The following is a 20494-nucleotide window of genomic DNA, read 5'->3' on the forward strand; positions in this document are numbered from 1 at the left end:
CCAAGCCCGTGCCGTCTGTCCTGCCATCTCACACACACCCACCTCCACACGCCTCTTGGGGCCCGTGCCGTCTGTCCTTCCATCTCACACACACCCACCTCCACACGCCTCTAGCCGGCCTGGCAGCAGACGACTGTCGGTTCCAACAGACGCCACAGTCCACAAGTCCTGTCAGCCCCAGCCTCAGCGACTTGCTGAACATATCGCAATCAACCGAGTCCGGAAAAAGGTAAGGAAGTGAAGGAAAGATTTAATTTTTACCCTAATACTGGTTATCTGTCTTTTATCTGTCTCTATATTTTGTTTTCATGTCTAATCTGTTTGTCCGTTCATGTTGACTGTTATTTGCTATTTCGTATTTAATGCGTTTCCTTTTCCAAAATATCTTCATCTTTAGCTCCAGCATCTTGGAAATTTCTACACTTAATTGTAAATAGTGTATGTGTGTGGCATTAGGAGTTTATCTTATTTTGTAACCGTGTAAGTTGATAAACTCAGTTTACAAGCTGTACAAGCGATGTGACCATTAAGACAAAGTGCGCATCATGGCTTGTCTCTCCCTCCAAGAACTCCATGGTTTATCATATGCACCGGAAAAGTGACATTTGCTACAATTTATCGAAGGTTAGTTTTAAACAATCGTGATCATTATTTAACTTTTTGCCTGTGGTGTCAGGCACGCGCCAAGTACACAGAGGTCAATGAAGCGACTCGTAACGCACAATGATTCCGTCCGATGTTAGTGAAGACATTCCACCCGACACTTGCCAGACTACCTTCATACAGTGCTGTATATCAATGTCAGCTATTCGTCCAATTCCTTCTTAATATAATTTCGGCTTCGCTCAAGTCGAGCAAGTGACGATGTTGTTTCTGAGAGTAAAAAACAACAACAACCCGCTACGTGCCGCTCGCTCACTCGGCGAACTCTCAGGAATTTTACTCCGTCAGGCGTTGCTCACCCGCGTGCTGACGCAACAGGCTGCACGTTGTACGTCCAAGTGTTGAACTTTCTGCTGTCTGTCAGAAGCGGCATTTTTCTGTAGCTGTATGTATAAACACGGGATTTTTTCTGCAGCTGTATGTATAAACATTGAGCTCCCGGAACTATACCCACAAATAACAACGCCGACAAAGGATGTGAAATATGTGTTGATAGGCGGCGCTATTTTACAAAAGTGACATTTGCTATAATGTGTGTACAAGTATCTCATTAATGGCAATAAGTTTTGTATAATTATTCATAGACATATCTATATATTGATATGTATACACCTTAACTTGGGAATCAGTGACGCAGTCTGTAAACGTCACATTTCAGGGCTGTACATAGACATTTGAAATCCACAGTTCACTTATGTACATATTTATGATATCTGGGGCTGCATGCTAATACATACAAACACACATATATAAATATCCCACATATATTTACTTAAATAACTGAATATTTGAGGTCAAAGATTGCTACTTTCTTTGTACAAAAATTTTTTATTATAAATTAACGAAGGTTTTGAAATTATGTCTATTTGTGTTGTCTGTGTTTTAGTGAAATAATGACATCCTTCATGCCTTATGTAATATATTAATTATCAATATTAAGGTGTGTGGCAGAACGAAGTTAAGGCGTCTGTCCGTTCAAATGAGGGATCAACGGATTGTAATGTCGATGTCCCTTATCTTGTGTCTCATCCAGTAGGTGTATGTAGGTGTAGGAGCCAGTAGGTAACTGGGTATGTGCAGTCTCCTGGTTTGTACAAAGTTGATAACGCAGGAGAGATAACTCGGGGATGATGGGGAGGGTGTCAGATGTTGGTAGATGCACGATTGCTCGCAGTTTTCGTTACACTTTGATAGATTGCTAATACTTCGCCTCTCAACATCCCGCCCTCCGCCCACTACCCCCCTCTCGTCCTCCCCAGCCCCTTCACCACTCTACCCTCCTTTTCTCATCTCACTCTCTCGCACACACACACGTACAACGACACACGCGCGCGCGCGAGCGCAACATATACTCAGATAAATCTTCCGACAAAAACAAGACGGAGATGCAAAAAGAAAAACAAACCTGATGACTGAGACCCTCGCGGGCGGCACAACAACGGCTGTTGTTAGATGATCTCATGCCTTGCCAGCTTCTGCTTGCTGTTTTTAATGGGATATACATATTTTTTTAGTGAGATCAGATATACCTGCTTTACGATGTTAGATATCTATGTTTTATGAGCTCAAGTATATCCGTTTGAAAGAAGACCACATACACCTGTTTACGAAGTTCGGAAAGGTGTAGATTTTGTACACCCCTGTATTTACTGAGAAATATTTTCCGGTCAGAACCTGGTCCAGCAGGATCAGCAGTTATCGTCGATCCCAGTTTATTCTTAACTAAGAAAAATCCGGTACTAACTATAACTCGCGAGGTAGCTCCAGGGTGGAAAATAAAGGAAAAGGCTTTCTGTGCGATGCTGAGAAATCAAAGAGCATACCCAAGGTACAAGAAATCTGAGTTCAATACCCGTGCAGCTGTCGAGATCGGGTACCCGACTTCAAAGATGTTTGTAAAAAGGTAAAGCAGCGAAACGGAGAGAAGAAGGGGACGGGTACAAAATGCCAGGAAAAAATATGGTCTTTAACATCTCCACCCCACTTCCCCAGACGACTGAAAGGTTAGGGGACGAACTTTACCTTAGGTGAGGAGTTTAAAGATGACAGCCAATCAACGACACTAGTGCTTAAGTTCACCTAGTATATATTATTATATATCTGCCTTATGTATCACCTCACCTAGTATGTATTATTATGTCTGTTTTATGTATAACCTCACCTAGTATATATATTATTATGTCTCTGCGTTATGTACGCGGAAGGTTCTGAGTGATATCAGTCTAATACACTCCAATGTTTTTAATATAATAATATAGGATATTATTCTGTCTTTACCTTACGTATGCTCGCACATGTTATATTTTTATATATCTACTTTATGTACGCTCACGTAGTATATATTATTATATCTATCTCAGCCCTCCTCATTTCCGTTATCTGAAATATTTCCCTCTTGTCCGTCACGTGGTGTATTCCACCTACTCTCTGTCATTAACGGTTTTGACTAATACTGCCTTGACACTGGGAACAGTTTCTCCGCGGCGAAATTAATTTATTGTGGGGTTAGGGGTGTGATTTTTTCCCTTATGTTCTAAACTTCACACTTTTTTAAAGCAAAATTTAGCGAAGCAGCCTGTCAGGAATCACTCCATTTTTTCAGTTTTTCTCGCTTTTGAAAACATTCATAATCAAACCATGCTCGGTGTGCTTGACACTTCAGACAGTAAATGTTTGCTGCCCTGAAAATGAACTCTGACCTCGACTAGTAAACAAGACACTAACATCGTCAGCGTCTGCATCATCTCTTTATCGTCTAATACCCGCATCTAGCTACCCTTGTCATCTCACACCCATATTTACATCCCCTCATCTCTAAGTCTGGCCAGGAAACAGCTTTCCTTTCTCAAGCCGTGTTGACATCGTGGGTCAGCATCATCTTATCACATCATTATTTAGTTTCATCCCTTTTCTGTCCTCTTTAGCGCTTATTCGTGAAATATTCAGTTTTGGCCACCTTGCGAGCTCTTCCACCATTTACCTGTTGGTAGCACCTGTGTAGCACCTGTGTACATCACAATTCACCTGACAGCACTCACCTTTCAAAGATGGAAGAGTAAATATTTTCTAGGGTACAAAAATGAGACATGAGGTGAAATACCGATGCTGAAGTTTATTTTATCTTCCTGTAGTAGCATAGTGGTAGTGGTGTAGTGGTTGTGGTGGCAGCAGCCGCTGGGAAGGTAGACACAAGATAAGTCCACCCAGTTTCGTGGCGGGAGGTTCTGATTACCCCGGGTGTTTAGGGAGCGAAGGACAGTGTTAATCAAGATATGTTTTGAAACGTTTTTCTCGATTACCAACGCTAGTAAAAACACCCTGCACCTCGTCTTGAGCACCAGTCTGGTGTTTTGAGAGCATTTAGTCATACATTTCACACAAACATTCGTTCGCACTTGCCGTTTATAAAGGTTTGTTCGAACTTGCAGTACATAAAAGTTTGTTTCTAAGGACGAGCAGGTTTAGTAGGTCATGTAGTCACTGCAAGTGTAGTATCTAAAGCCAGTTTACCTCCTTTACAGCAATTCGTACATACATCTTACATACATCCTACACCATGCAACATTACCATATCTCACAGATGATATCAGGGTGATTCGGATCTCCGCTCATCTAAACAGAATGAGGCTACGAGTTGGCGCCTGCCTGGATACTCACTGATTTATATCAGTCTAATATACTCTAATGTTTTCAATATAACAAACAATTGTTCATACAACAGCTTGTGACTACGAGAATGCCAGGCTTTAATCATTAAGAAAAACTCGTTGTGAGCGTTGTTCACTGACCACCATGCTGTCCATTGGCTGTTGGTTGTCAGTGCCCCTCTTATCAACAAGGGAATTGGAATATCACATTTTCGTCTTAGAAGTAATGTGTACTTAATTCCCTCCAGACCCTCTACAACTTGCCAAGTTGGCAAGTGAGATTCCCAAGACTTTCCCGGGTCACAGGGAATGTCGCCTCGCGCGCATGTTCCCCCAGACGCGGAAAGTGAGTTGGCGACAGAGACACCCATATCGCCAGGCTCATCTGAGTCATGCCTTTGAGATTACCTTCACTCTTCCGATAAAAAGATTGAGCGCAGTCCCAAAATGAGAATGAGAGACAATGGCCGCTCTGTTGGGACCGGCAGCCATGGCCTGAGATGTCTACCTTAGTTCCGCCCCGCGCTGCATGCCGGTAATAAACTCGCGGCGTCTGCGTGGAGCGGCAGTGACGCAAGACGTGAAGCGGGTAGACTTTTGTGATCCCAGATGGCGCCACCTCTCACAGTGCTTTGCTAGGAAAATGAGGAAACCGTGATAGACCTCTTCGTGAACATCATCTCATCGCTAAGATGCAAGTTCCGCAAGATGGGAGCCGCTTAAGGTAGATTATGGCGAGGGTTTTACAGAACGCTGATAGCTATTTATTAGTACATTAAGACACGCGCCCCGTGGCTGAGCACTGCCCCCCCGGCGGAGGAGATAGCAGTCTCCACAAAACGTTGACATTTCCTTGAACACTCCCCTTATCATCAAAGTCATCCCGTTTCACGTATCTTTGATATGAGCGCATGTAGAAGCTCGGGCTTGCAACAAGGCGAGTCTTTGTGCAGACTGTGTCAAGTATCACAACTGTTATCTCTTGCCATCTTGCCATCTTGCCAGCATCAGACTTGGACGCGTGCCACCCGATCTCTGTACCCTTCGGCCCGCAGTGTGGCGACGACGGAGACAACACAATGTGTGAAGATGATGTGATGTAACATTCACCTGTCGACCTTCTGACAGCCGACAGTGCACTCACCTTCATTGGAGTTTTGCCTGGACTCTGACGAAATCATTTCCCCAACTATTTGTCAACTCTAGTGATAACTCTAGCGATAACTATGGTACAAGTAACAAACAGCAGCACTCAGACACAGCTTGTCGTCAAAAATAACGATTTGAGGTTAATCTGGTTACCATGGTGATTAACAACGATAGGCATTACCATAATTCGCAGTTCTGCTTCCCCGGGTATCTGAATCCAAAAACTTTCAATTAAAGTGTTTCGCTTTCATCAGGGGCTGTGTTCACTGCCAAACCACTCATTCAAACTTGTATGTGCGTGTGTGTGCGCGTGCTCTACGTGACCTCACGTGACAGCGAGCCTGTCTACAGGGGCGGGAGAGGTGATTGAAACAAAGGGTGTAACCGTGTAACCTGTTTATGCAGCCTCTCTGAAGATTTCGTGGTGCATCGCACCCTCAATAAAAAGTTGACATTAAAGGTGAGCGGTGGGGTAAAGGGTTGGGCAAGCGTAGAAAAACAAGTGGCGCCACCATCACACGTGACGGGCTGTTGACGCACGCGCACTACTCCCTCCCTTCCCTATCAGCCACTGCTGCAGCTTCCGTGTGTGCATGTGTGTGCTTTGCTGCACCTTCATTACAAAAACAGTCGTTAGCCCCCCACCCCTGCTGACGACAGTAATTAATCACAACGGTAAACATAGTGCTGACGTAGGATAATGAACTCCTGGCTATGGGTAATTAGTCACGGTAATAGAGTTGCTGCTGACTACAATTAACGAGTCATTAAACTGAATCCCGTCGCTGCGGTTGTTTTTAGTGTTTAAGGGGTGAGTGGAGGCGGCAATGACGGGTGTACGGGTAGGTGACGCCTGGGTCTGAAGGTGTCTTCTCGTCTTTTCCTCCCTTCGCTCTTCAAACAGCCGTGACTGCGATATTAGCTGAACTGTGTACACTACGAGAGTGCTACAAGTGTAAAACAGTTTTCATCCACAAACACATAAATACATTTAAGTGCTCATCATACCGACATTAATATATCAGAAGTTAGCAGTTTACAGACATTTTTACAATGTGTGCCCTGGTGTTGGAATATCGGTCGTGCTGGAATGCCGGTAATGTTTGAACATTGGTCTCTTGTAGTTTCAAACATGTAGCCTCGTAGCCAGCCATTGGTGTGTACTAATGAGTTACTAAAGTTGAGTGGCCAGCGGTGTACAGGAGGTCGTACCGGTAGTGTTGTAAAGGTCGGCAGACCTCGCCACTAGTTTGTCAACAAACTTCAACTCCGGACACATCTCAAGTGCCCACTATCCGATAGGTCTCGGTCACGTGACAGGCCGGGCATGCCCCCTTCCCAAACACAACGAAAAGCGGACATCAAGATCAATGACTTTTTTCCGGAAATTTCGTCTCGATGTTTGCTCTCTTGGAAGAGGTTGATGTCCGTTAGCCTAACTGGCTGGAGGGGACCAGGTCTGTGGTTTTTGTCTCTTCTGCAGCTGTATACAACATGAGACTGTCCTCCCACATTACCCTGGGTAGTGATGTGATGCCTGTTATGGCAAAGGTGTTACATAGGAGTGTGAAGGCTTGTCATGTTTTGATATCACCTAGTGGACAGGTGTCTCACTGACCTCCACAACTCTCTCTGTCTACAGTGGTAGGAGGATAGCGCTGATGGTTGCCTCCGGTATTTCCGTCCCGAAATTCTTGAACAGCATCTGGCTATTGCTAGTTATTGTATAACTAACCTGATAATCTCATTGTTAGAATTCAGCTATTTTTCACTGATTGTTTTAGAGACCAGAATCCATTATTATTATATTTGTGTGTTTTTGTTTTTAGTAAAGCACTTTGAGCCCACCTTTAATGGCGGGGAAAAGCGTTTTATAAATAAAAAAAATTCAAGGTAAAGATTCCTCATTGTGGCCATCCTTCACCTTCACTATGTTGTGGCTGTGAAATGATAAACGACGAAACCACTTGAGGAAAATAATTTTGAAGAAAGCTACTTCAAGTAAATGAAATTCGTTTCCAGACTGAGCTGAGACCTCGTTCAGTCCGGATACAGATGGTCTGTGATGCGACCTGAGGAGGCCTGACCCTCGATGTGCTTCAGGAACTGAGAGAGGTTAAGCCCTGTGTTCCGGCGTGTCATTGAAGTTGCTGTGGTCGTGTGGGAGCTTATTGACTCTTATTATTCTTTCCTGGTCTCAGTCTTGGTGGAATACTTGTCTTGTCTGCACGATCGGCTTATCTGCAAACTCTCATTGCTGACACCAGCATCGGGGATATTTTGTCAAAACTTAATGGGCTCCATTTAATGGACATCGGCGTAAAACTATGACTGCTGCTGTCATGGTTTCCTTTTAATTTAATTTAAGGATTTAAATGAAGTTGATTTTTATTTTTCTGGTCTGATGTTTATCTTGCCAGTTAGTCTTGTTTTTTCGCGTTTCATCGAGACATCAATACATAGGAAGCTGAGATCCAGGGGGGGATGGTGTGTGGGAGAGAGAGGGGGCAGAAGACCATGTCTTGGTGAGGTGATAAAAGTCGAACATTGTCAAGACAAACATTTTTCGTTAACAAATCGAACATTGATGGTTAACAAGACTAACACAGATGGTTAGTACGACAAACACAGGGAGTTAGAGAGACGGACACCACTCGTTAGCAAGTGGAGCACAGCTGTTAACAAGACGATAGCATCGTTGGATTTCTGTAAGCGATGAACACAAGAAGTCTTTGCGATAAGGCAAGAACGAAAAACTCAAGGCTCGAGAAGAAGAAGGAAGCAGAAAGCCGTTTTTGTTGTTCCATCTTGCACGTGTCTTCCAGTGCCTGCCTTTTGTTTGCAACTTGCAGACTTACGAGTCCGGGGCCACACAGATACTCCACAGAGGGGTGGACGGCACGAGCCAGGGTGGCTGACGAACCAACACGACTGTTTATTCGCCACAACCCGACGCCAGTGTTTACCGACACTGGAGACACTGGCGACACCTACATCTACTCCCCGCTCCTCAGATTAAGAAGAGTTCTAGATCGCTGCGATTGCTCCAGTTTCCGCTTGCAGGAAGGTTCAGCTCTATCTGATCTGCATAGAAAAAAGTTTAAATTTGTAAAACAGGAGGTGGCTGGAATAAGAAGAGTTTGTTGGTGGCGGGGATGTCGCGGACTCCAGATTTCATCACAACTCGCCGCCTGTGCGAGGGAAGACTATGCAGCCGGCAGAGAGCCACGCCAAGAAAAATAGCAGGACATGGCTGGTGGCGCGCGGAGCGAGGGGGGTAAACAGCGCCATCTATCTTTAGAAACAATGCACAAAGTCCACGAGGCACTCCACCTCTCTCCATCCTTCCCTCCCTACCAACACCTCCTCCGTATCCACATGTGACATGACGGGTAGGCAGGGGCGGGGACAGTTCCACTGGTCTGACTGTAGTTTTGGTTTGGAGGAGACATGCAGCGAGTGATTCCTCCTGCCGCAACTTTAGTCAACAAAGTCTCCTGAAGCCACTCGGCTGTTGGTCTGGGAGGTCAAGGGTCACGCATCCCTTGAGAGCTGAGTTCTTCTGCTCACATCCCTTGCTCAGAGATCCTCTGAGCGCCTCCCCCTTTACCAGGGATTCTCTGAACACCTGTCCACACCAGAGATCCTCTGAACACATTCCAGACGAGAAATCGTCCTACCAGAGATCCTTCATAGGCCTTTGTGCTTCAGCTTGAAATCCAACAGCGGACGAGAAAAAATTGTGATAAATTAGTTTTGTAACTGCCTACAACACCAAAAATTAAAGAAAATCAGTTAATTACAACAGCTGGAAAAAAATGTTGTAACTTTTTAAAACAGTCGGGAATAAAGGACTGCCGGTATTAGAACAACCAAACATTGGAGCGATGAGGTCTAGCATCTGAACGCCTCATTGTTTATAATGTTTGAGCTTCAAAGGAAATTGTAAAGGTCTATCGACATACCTGAACACAAAAGAATGTATTTATTGACACCAGCTGAGAACAAAGGAATGTGGCGGCCGTGTCCGCACTAGCTGCCCTGTGACAAGAGGCCTCGGTACGGAGGGACGCGGCCAGTCCACGTGCTGCACGCACTTGAGTTGCAGTCCACAACAACACTTGAGGCAGCCCCCGCCCCCACTCAGACCAGAGTGTAGAACAGTGGATGCCAGAGGCGATAATACGCTCTGCCGCATGGTGTGAGGGTGATGTTAGCAGCAGATAACGCTTATTGTGACCGCTGGCCCAAGCAGATAGGCCCTCGTCGGGGCCCCAAGGTCCAGTAGCCGGCGACACGAAAACACAACAAGCTGAAGGCAAGGGAATCGCCATTCAAGTGGCAGCAGCTGAGAGGCCAGGCATCGCCTCGCGTCCCTCTTCTGCTGCTGCTGCCATCTACTGTCGTCGTCTGCTGCTGATGATGATGTCTCCTCTCCACATTTTTCGAATTGTTCGCGCGCCAGATGTGACGAGTGATAGCCCCCGTCCCCACCGAAGATCGTTGACCTTGCAAGTGGTTTCGGCTAGCCATTGCTGCAACCATGCGACGCCCAAGATGCCCGGATGTTGTTGCACGGCTTGCGTCACCGTCCAGTGCAACTCGATGCGCTATTCTTTCAGGTCTGCCAGTGTGCCTTCCAAATATAGATGAGGGATATATCAGGAGTTTCCCAAACGACAGAGTGCAGAAGGTAGTCGACATCTTGTTGACCCTCTTTGACCTTTGATGATAGACAGAGCTTTGTTGTTAGCGACATCTGACGGTGACCATAGTCACACCATTGACGTGTATTGATGGACTGATGTCTGTATGCCGAGACTGACTCTTGGCCTCTTGCAATGTGATCCGCTGTTAGTCTCGGCGAGTCGTAACAAAGAATGTGAATAAACCGGAAGCTATGACGTCTAATGCCTCGTTTTAGCAGTTAAAAGAAAAACTCGTCTATCAGCAGTCCAGGGATATTAGTTCGTGATCTTACCACCCACCTGCTGCCGCTTTTTGGTTTGAATACGACCTCGACTGACTGACATAAAGCTGTTTGGGTCAAGCGTAAGGGGTCATGTGGGTTCGTGCTATCACCTTCGTGTGGATTCTTTAATTATATTCTATATTTATTTTATTTTCGTATGTTAACTATCAATAAAAATAAAACTGTGCTTGTCTTAAAGTTAGCAATGATGGGTGAGCTTTTTTCTCAAAGCCACTGCTATATAAATAATACTTACATAGTATTACAAATACTTACAAATACACAAATAATCATCGGAGTTAAGTCGTTTGGTTACAGCTAACTGCAAGCAGTTAGTAACAAAGGACCGTCCATGGTCAGTGGACAGTGACGCACTATAGTGGTTACGTACTTCTGGACAGTGACGCACTATAGTGGTTACGGACTACTGGACAGCGGGGCGCATTCTAGTGACCAGCAGTGGACTGGACAATTGGACACAGTAACGTGACGTAACACCCGTAAAAAGTGATGTCACAGTTGAATTAAAACATGATGTGCACTGGACAGTGGCGCCAACTCCTTTGTTCGTCTGAAACATGACTCGTGCATTCTGGGCGACCTCTGACCCTACCCATGCCATGCAGTGCAGCGCTGTAGACACCTCTTACAGAACGAGGACAGATCAAGTTATCGCTCTTATCACATTGCACCACTGTTATCTCTGGGCACCAAGTGTTTTTAAAGTTGTCCCTTTTTCTCAGACCTATTTCTCAAGAGAGAAAGTTTGTTGTTCACGTCTTCGTTAGTGGATGAAAATAAAAAAACCTACAAAATAACCGGTTCCCACCGGTAGGCAGCCTACCATTTCCAAAAAGAATATTTCCATTGTTTTCCCCGTTTTTATTTATATCCAAGCATTGATAATTTCTTGATATCTGAAAATTGGATTTATTGTTTCTTCTCCCTGCACACTAGAAATTCGTTTTCACGTGAAGGCGACTGATTCAACCAACCCGCTGGACCGTCCTTCCTTCCTTTTAAAGTTCTGCACTGACAGATACAACGCTGTCAATCTACAGAATAATATATTATTATTAATAATACAGAATAATAATGCGCTCATAAATTAAGCACTTGATATACAGAGAAAAATGTTGAGACACCGATTAGACTGGAAGGATCGCGCGGCAGTCGAGAATCACACCAGACGACACCAAGAGGAACGCGGCTGGTGCTACTGAGGTCAAGGCCACATTCCAGCAGACATGGAGCACAGACACACACTTAGGTCTGATGGCGGCCACAGCAGCAGACAGCAACACTCATACTCACACCAACACGCTGGCCTCCTAAAACTGGAGCTACTAGTCCACCTCACAAACAATCGACTGTGAGTCGACTCACTACTTGTCAACCGCCACTTGATTGTTAGAATAGATTGTTGTCGCCATCTGACCCTCTGACCACACCTGTCACCATATCACAGTGATTTCAGATTTATTAAAATAGATTGCTGTCGCCGACGTCCATCTGACCATCTGACCACACCTTTCATCACATCGAAGTGATTTCAGATTTTTTTCTTGTACGGATTCAAACCCTAAGCGCGAAAATATTTTGCTTTGAAAAACAGGGGAAAGTGGAGTTTTAAATTTCACAATGAACCCGTTCCTTCTGAACGGAGACCTGAAAGTGAGTCAAAGCTGACAAGACAGAGAGTGACGAGCACGGGATACGTGTATATTTACAAAACACACCTACAAAATATATTTTTATAATTATATCATTCCTCAACATCTTCCGTGTACGTGTACAGTTATTGCCTGAACATTTTGATAATTTTCTTCGACAATCATTGACTACATTGTTCAATTCTTTCTCCCGGAGAAAAAAATATATACATTTCTGATCTAAATTTAAATAAAGGGAGAAAAATTTCTTTCTAAGGTGACCACAGACTGGAAGTGACCTCTGACCTTTTTGTTGAGACTGGGAGCATTAGTGTGCCGCGAGAAAAAAAAAACTGGATCGCTCCATCTGTGATCATGTATACATCCTACATGTATACCTGAACCTCGAATTCTGTTCACAGTTAAATTGTTTGAACATTCAAACGTAGCCGCCATCTGTGCCCTTATGACACACTTAACCTGCCTCGCACGTGCACTTGAGGCTCGAACACACGTGGTGGAAAGAGATGACGGCTGCCCACTTGTCGGTGTCGCCGCAAAAGGGGTTGTGAGTGCCGACAGCAGAAAACAGTTACTTCTGTCCCCCCAGAAATCCAGCGACATGTTTGCCACTCAGGGAGAGAACAGTGGCGACTCGTCAAGGCTCGATCACGGGAGATAAGCAAGAAGTGGTGCGTGTAAAAAAAAAAAATGTTAGGAGAGCAGGAGGGACAGACGGTGAAAAGAGGGGTGGGGTGCTCCTAGGTGCTTGAGACTGCACTCGACACAAGGAATTGATGATGATGGCGATGGTGTGGCTCTGGAATGCGCCCGGGCGTATAAATACGGCCACCACGCGCTGTTCACCTTGCACTCCGGAACCGCTGGCTGGACGTCAACAGACCGTCAAACCGCAGGACTGGACGTCAGGAAACCGTCACAGACTTTGTAAGGTTCTCCGCCCTCGAATGCTTCGTATGTTCACGAAACTTGCTAACGACTTCAAGACTCAGGTATATTGCGCTTACTTCTCGGAGAATTTGACTAGTTTTCAACCACCACCTCATTGCTCTTCTTCTTCTTCTTCTTCTTCTTTTCTCCCCTGTGGAGATGTCAAGGTTGTGTTAGGTTTATATTGTGAGTTTGTATATGTGTGTGCATTCGTGTATGTTTGCGCACACGTGTATGTATCATATATATAAATGTGTTTGTATACCACGCTGACAGGAAGCAGAGAAAGAGACAGAAAAGTAAATAGAAAGTCTCGCTTATCAGAGGTGCATGACTTCATCACCTCCCGGTGTCAACACTTTAGTCAGCAATGGCACAGGCGGAATTCCCAGAGACGAGGGGAGCGTCCATAAAAGGAAATGATAGAACAAGGCTTGCACGCGCTCTGTCCCCTTACGACGCCAGAGGAGGTGGTGGTGGTTGTCGTGGTCGTGGTGGTGACCAGCGTCCTCTTGTGTTGTCCACACTGCTCGTGTCACACGACCAGACAGACCTGTGTGCAACATGTATTGTCATAGTTTCCATTCTGGAAGTCACTTTTCTTATATTTCTCACGTGGACACTGTTCCTTTCATTTTCTTCTTCGTCTTCTCTACCGTTTCTCTGTAATATATTTTGTCTTCACATTGCCTTCTGGTGAATATAAATCTCTTTAATCTCTTGTTTATTGACACCACTTCTTAGCCAAACTTCTTCGCTAAACATTCAGTCTGCGCAGTTCTTAATGAATAAATATATTTTTGTGTTGTCTTGGGTTCAAAACTGGTCTCTGCAGGAAAAATTGTTTTATCTACCGCATTCTGCATATGTGTGGATACAGTTTTTTATTTTAAAAAAACCTTCAGAGCTTTAACAACTTTGAACCTAAACCTAAAAGTATGGGTATACACATAGTTGTGTGCGGCTGGAAGCGTGCTGTATCCTGCTGCTATCAACTCGCGGGGCGGCCAGACAGATTATCGGTTGTTGATCTTCACCGTGGTTTGTCAACAACGCCCTCATCGCTAGTGCCTCCGAGTTCGCTGTCTGCAAAACCACTTATCTTCATCTCTGCATCGTCAGCTTATCGCTCTTTCAGTTTCGTTTAATTTTTTTCCTTAAGGGATGGAGGGGTAGGGTGGGCTGTTGTCGTTTTGTTGCATTTCACTTATATCACTGGCGGAAACTGCCGACATCAGATGCGAGTCCTTAGTTTCTTACAAACCATCATTGTTAAGGGTAATGAAATTTTTTTTTTTTAATTTAGAAATATTTTTTTCACTGTAAACATCCAGATAACTTTGGTGCGCAGTGCGTTTGTGTTCGTGCATATCTCTGTCTGTTTGTTTGTGTGTTGGGTGTAAGTGTGTAGGACTTTCGTCTCTGTGAGCGAGTGTTTCTCCTTCCGTCCCTTCCTCCCACTTTACTATTGTAGTTTCTGTACTTCCCTCCCCTTGAGCGCGCTCTTATGTAGTGTTTGTGTCTTTCCATACTGAGAGGCAGCGACATCTATGATGGACCTGATACTTGTTGCTACAGTTTCCGATCCATGGAGTTGACGCACAGTATAATAAATGTTCTTTCCTTGTAGGACGCGAATATGAGAGCGTCAATAATCAGGACAGATTTTTAGACTATTACAATATTAACAGGTTTTTAGACAATTTGACTGTAATATTGTTAGAGATTAAAAAAAAAAAAAAAAAAAAAAGAAGAAAGAAACAAGGATTTTTAAACTTGCCATATTCTCCAGTTCCTGGCCAACTGCACTCGGCAGGAATGGCAGGTGGGCTTCTGTCAACCAAAGTGACGTCAACTATTTATTTTGGAAACAATGCAGCACTGTGACGTCACTGGTAAGCAGGACTCTCAGAGATGCTGAGCTGCACGCACACTAACCTGGTCGGGTTCTGAAGGCACGATAACACCATCACATCCACCACCACAACTGTCGTCGGCTACATTTTTATCTAGACGGAAATTTTTCCAACACCTTCCAGAGGTCAGTTCCAACAAGTGACTAGCACACCCCGCCTGCCACCCCACCATCCCCTCCCACACCACCGCCACGCGTCCTGATCACGTAGTTTCACGTTGAGCACGTGACGTCTCCCGGCAGACGACATCTGTATCTGTGCACGTGCTCGTGACCCGACGCCACCTGACGTCGCTGGTGACAGTTGCTGACGTTTTTCTTAAGACTGTAGACGCACATCCCATAAGGCAGCGAATTTCGCGCTTCGTATATTAGAAGCCTGGAGCGTACCCTGATATCAGGAGGGTAGTGAAGGGTGGGGTGAAGGGTGGGGAATACCAATGGAAGTGACGTTATCAGCGTCATCCGACACGCACGCGCCGGCGCGCTCACAAAAGGCCGTTTTTCTGGTTATCGCAGCCACGTCACGGAGAAACCAAAATGTTTCTGCAATCGTCTTGGGGATGTAGCGCCCCCGTCGTTGCTGATGACAGGAGTTGTCTGTAGCGTGATGACAGGAGTTGTCTGTAGCTTGATGTCTGCTCCCTATCCACTTGAACTATGGCTGCTGATACAAGGCACGAGTGGCCAGGCTCCATCACCACAGGCTGGTCCACTCATACAGGTTGGTCCACTCTGACAGGCTGGTGATCCTCTCTTACACCTTAGTCTACTCTCTTACACCCTGGTCTACTCTCTTACAGGCTAATCTATTTTCTTACAGGTTGGTCCGCTGTTACAGGCTGGCCCACTCTCTCATATACTTCATCTCTTACACTTCTGGCATCGCAAGCCTTTAAGTTCTTCGGATTGTACCACTCACTTGCATTCTTCGTGATAACTCAAAAATGCGACAACTACTTCTACACACAGAATACCACTTGAGTAGAACACAATATCATTTATTCCTGTTGACAGTTTTGATTATTTATGTATAATAAACATGTCAAATTTACTTACATAATATATCATAATGTTTCTCAAATTCAAAGTTCTTTTTCTGATCGCTTAATTTTGTTTATTCTGACCTTTCCTTTGAAGTGCCTGTTGCAGATGTATACTAGATACTATTTTGCACGATGTATACTGGGTTCTATTTATCGTGTTCCCCTTTATAATCTTCTTCATCGTCGTCATCACCAATGTTTTTTCCACTTGGCCAGCATGGCTGACAGTTGTGTCTCCAGCTGATGGAATTTGCACGTGCGTCAGCTGGCTTCTTTTCTTCTCTCTCTCTCCCAACATCTCGTGCACACTTTCTCACACACTCCCAGTTTCCTCACTGTGAACCCACATGTGTCTGTGCGCGTGCGTGCGTCATCACAGTCGCCACCTCTACCCTAGAGTACGGCCAGTGTCATGCCATGAAGTGCGATGCTGGCATAGCCGGATATCCGGCGGTCACGGGTCATTTTGGTCAAGAGGTCGTTCTCCCTGTGGATGTCCTTTGTTCTGTCTCTTGCACGACTACCGAGGGAAGCAACATAAACACTGCGGACACGTGATGTTAGCATCAAGCGATGAGGCTCAGCATCCTGCCACCCAGCCTGCCTCTCGTCCAGCTGTCACTACATCCCCCAGCTGACTATATAGCAGGGGTGGGAGCCTTTTATCATCCAACTGCCAATTTTTATATTTCTAACATCATTCACGGGATGTACAAAATTATCTACTTAAAAATTATCCTGCTCTCCTGGGTCCGGCTGAATTTTCACCACAATGTTAACCCTTTTGCAACATGTACTCTCAGTCTGCCTCTGTTGTCCTTTGAGTCACCACAATCTGCCTGTTTGTAAATAGTTGAGCGAAAAACAATGCTCTACTTTTGTGAAAAGCATTGCGAAACAACTGTATTTAGTCTGTAAATAGATGTTTTTAATTAGAAATTTCCTAGAGAAGAACACAGTTACAGATTTATAGCAACAAATGTTTTTTTTCTCCTAATTCACAATGTATGTGTCCTGTTTAACCAGTAATGGACGTTCCTGTACAAACAGTACCATTACACCATTACACCATCTTCCAGCTGCCACGAGTAGGAGACTGATTCTTAACGAGCTTACACTGCACGGGCTCAAGCATGCCAACGAAAATTGCTGAGCAATTAAAAAAAAAATTAACAGTAAACAAATGTTAGCAATCAGCAGAAAAAGAGCCTTTATGACAGGCCAAAAAAAAAAAAATGTTTTGCTGCCGCTGTAGTTTGGGTTGTTAATCGTGACTTCTACAACAGACAGTGAAATATGTATTGCTTCTCCGATGCACCACAAGGTGTCGCATAATACAGCCTTGTGCCTCGTTTTTCTGCCGTCTCAGACATTTCATATTTAATTACATCTTGTGCAGCTTTCTCGCACTCACTTGACAATATAGCTATGAGCGAGGAGCTGAAGGCCTTCCCACCGTGATTAGCACGCGGAGCGACCAGATACAATCAGGAGGAGCTTAGAGCCATGCGCTGGGCCCTATCGCCGGGCAGCCAGGACACCCGGAACACTCTAATCCTGCTTTACGTTTGACGCGCCGCTCGCAGCCGCCTTCCGGTGCCTTTGATGTTTCCTCGTGTTTCCTGGCGGCTGATAAGCGGGGTTTGTGAGAACCCACTCACAGCCTGGATTATGTGTGTACGTGAACAGCGTTCAAACGACTTTGAGGATTGTATTTCTCCGCTAAATGACTTATTACACATCACTTGTCCAGTCCAGTTGTCCGTCACTCTTCATTCTCTTTTCTCTTTGTTCAATCAATCAATCTGTGTGGGTGTGTGTTTAAAGAAGCAGCTCACTTCTTTATTGCTGATTTAATTTTTTTTTATATTTTTGTCTGCAGTTGGACTGTGCTGCGAGTTATCTGCGCTGAACTGTCCTGCCTCTACCTTGAGAACACTTCCTAACCTGACGAGGACAACCCGACCACTGAAGAAGGTGACGTTGCTGCGACGCTCGGTTTCTGGGCTTTCTCGGCAAGATGGCGACCTCTCGCGTGAGCCTTATCTCGCGGTCTCATCCCGTGTCGTCACTGACGTCATCGGGAGACACGGAGGACGAGCACCTGACCCCTGACATGGACGAGATGGAGGATAACGTCTTCAGTCCAGACGTCGACAGGGATGCTGAAGAAGAAGTGGATTATGACGACGACGACATGGGCGACGAAGAGGGCGCACGAGAAGGGGGTGGGAGGGGACTGGCGTGCGAGTTGTTTACCCTTGCCAGCGTTCCCTACAGACTCATGCCGCCATGTCCTCGCAACGTTGTTCTGCGCTCCGCCCCTGCCGCACTCAATCAAACCCCCATGTCTTCACCTTCTGCCCTGACCTTGCCCATTTCCCCGGACATGCGCAGTCTGCCGCTGGATCTGCGACGAAAGCAGCAACAACATGGCGCTCACTTTTCCATGGTTCGAAGTGAAAGCGACCTGGGTAGCTCTGGCTCGGGGCTGCTGGACGAGAGGTCCGGTGTGTCACGTCACCGACAGCCGCGCCGCGTGTTCACCAACAGCCGCGAGCGCTGGCGTCAGCAGAAGGTCAACAGCGCCTTCTGCCAGCTGCGGCGACTGGTTCCAACCCATCCTCCGGACAAGAAGCTGAGCAAGAATGAAATCCTGCGCCTGGCCATCCGCTACATCAACCTTCTCAACACCGTCCTGGACTACCAGTGCCACCAAGCAAAGCCCACACCACAGGCCGAAATCCATGACAACGGCGAGGAGCACGCGCACGAGCAGGAGGATGCGACGACGACTTTGGGTCTCGATGTCACACAGGCGCAACGTTCGCGATGCCTCCGCCTGTCGGACGGCCGTGGGAAGGATGACGACATCAGCGCTCTCGACAACCTGGAGACCACCCAGCTGTGCAGCCCTCACGTGCGGCGCGTTGTCCACCCGGATCGCGTCTGCCTGCACGAGCGGCCGCGCTTTCTGCACGCGCCGGAGACCCGCATCAGTCCGCACGATGGGGTGGGGCAGGAGAACCGGCCTCCCATCCGCTGCTCGCACCTCACCATCTTCCACAACAGCTCCATGGGCTGCATGCTGGTGCGTGAGCACAGCTCACTGTCAGCGTGTCGCGCCGATCACGACATGGTCCGACTGACCTCGCCCTCGTCCTCCAGGGGCAGTTTCTCCCCCGACACTGCCAGTCTCGACGATCTGCCCCCCTCACCCAACTAGACTGTTGACGGAGGTCACAAGTGTCATTCTTGTAGAGACCGGGATTCTTTAAGAATCGTGATGTCTGCACTGCAGTTGGCCTCGAAACAAGGGGACTTAATTTATGTCGCTATGCCGAAAACTCTTATAAAACAATGACTTGTACCATCAACAATTTTATCTTTACTTATGCAAATACACATTTTAAATTAAAACATTTAAAGAATTGTCATTTGATTGTCAGCTGCTTATGCAGCTCAACACAGTGTATATACGAGAAGAATCGTAGACAGCAAAACATTTGTGATCTTCCCCTTGGTGACAGTTCAAATCCAGAAGGTACATACTGATGAGGACTGGACACCTTCTTGCCACAATTTTCTATAAGACTGTTAGATTAAAACCTGGCCTTGGGTTGACACAAATATGTATTCGCTGTGAGTTATTAAAGTGTTCTGGATGTATGTCAATAATTTCTATTCTGAAAGTATCCGCTAGCGCTGTTTTTGAAGAAACCATTAACGTAGTCTCTTAAATTAATGTTTTTTTAAAATAATTATATGCATCATTTTTCTGGTGCATGCTTGGTTTGTGCACCATGAGTGCCACTATGTCAGTAAGTATTGCAGGTCTTCATGTCCAGTGTCATGTAAATAAGACCTGCATGTCCATGATCACTGTACTGTGTAAATTAACCAAGCAAGTCTACGAGTGGGGCCTCCCACACTATTACCTGCAGAAGGTCCAGTCACCTGCTTATTTCTCAGATAGTACAGTGTCTGTGGATGTCAAGTGGATGATCGAACTTGAGGATGAAGCGTGACATTAAAAAGCTGAAGAAGGAATGCTGCCATTGAGAGAAACTGTTGTGGACATCCCGTGTAAACAGCTAATGCACACAAATAAAGACTTTTTAGAAAAGTAATAGCTTCTGCTATTTTTATTTAACAATAAATTTATGTGATTTTTATTATGGGTTAATGTGTATTGTTTTACTGCACCTTGCTTGTATCTGACGCATACACACTATGCTTGTTTCTTCACCTCAACCGACTGTTCTTTCTTCCTTCTTTTATCCCTTGACGGATACCAGGTGGGCTCTTCCTGGGGTATCGGTTGTACACAACAGCCGACAACCCTCAACCTCGAAGGTCTGTCTCGAGCGGTGGCGAGCAGGTCCTGGCATTGCCAGTCCACTTCTTCACATTTTCCAACCAAGACTTTCTCGGTATCAGATACTTTCGAGGTACCCGGAAGAGCGGTTTTAGAGTGTCGTTCCTTACATGGGGAAATA

General features: G+C 45.7%; 1 protein-coding gene across 3 annotated transcripts; it reads left to right on the forward strand.

The window, feature by feature from the left end:
• LOC112573704 lies at positions 1-20125 on the forward strand. Of its 3 annotated transcripts, none has more exons than XM_025254282.1 (2): positions 1-229; positions 17878-20125. In XM_025254282.1, the coding sequence occupies exon 2, from the start codon at positions 18016-18018 to the stop codon at positions 19219-19221; it is 1206 nt and encodes a 401-aa protein (XP_025110067.1). In that variant the 5' UTR covers positions 1-229; positions 17878-18015; the 3' UTR covers positions 19222-20125. The 3 variants fall into 3 exon arrangements, with proteins under 3 accessions (XP_025110067.1, XP_025110068.1, XP_025110069.1); XM_025254283.1 differs by lacking the exon at positions 1-229 and adding an exon at positions 12855-13096; XM_025254284.1 differs by lacking the exon at positions 1-229 and adding an exon at positions 15491-15673.
• The last annotated feature ends 369 nt before the right edge of the window (positions 20126-20494 follow it).

The sequence above is a fragment of the Pomacea canaliculata genome, linkage group LG10, assembly GCF_003073045.1.
Source record: "Pomacea canaliculata isolate SZHN2017 linkage group LG10, ASM307304v1, whole genome shotgun sequence".
NCBI classification, from domain to species: domain Eukaryota; kingdom Metazoa; phylum Mollusca; class Gastropoda; order Architaenioglossa; family Ampullariidae; genus Pomacea; species Pomacea canaliculata.

Bases quoted from the DNA above. Each gene is read 5' to 3' on its own strand.
- LOC112573704 (XM_025254282.1), top strand. From the start codon at position 18,016: ATGGCGACCTCTCGCGTGAGCCTTATCTCGCGGTCTCATCCCGTGTCG.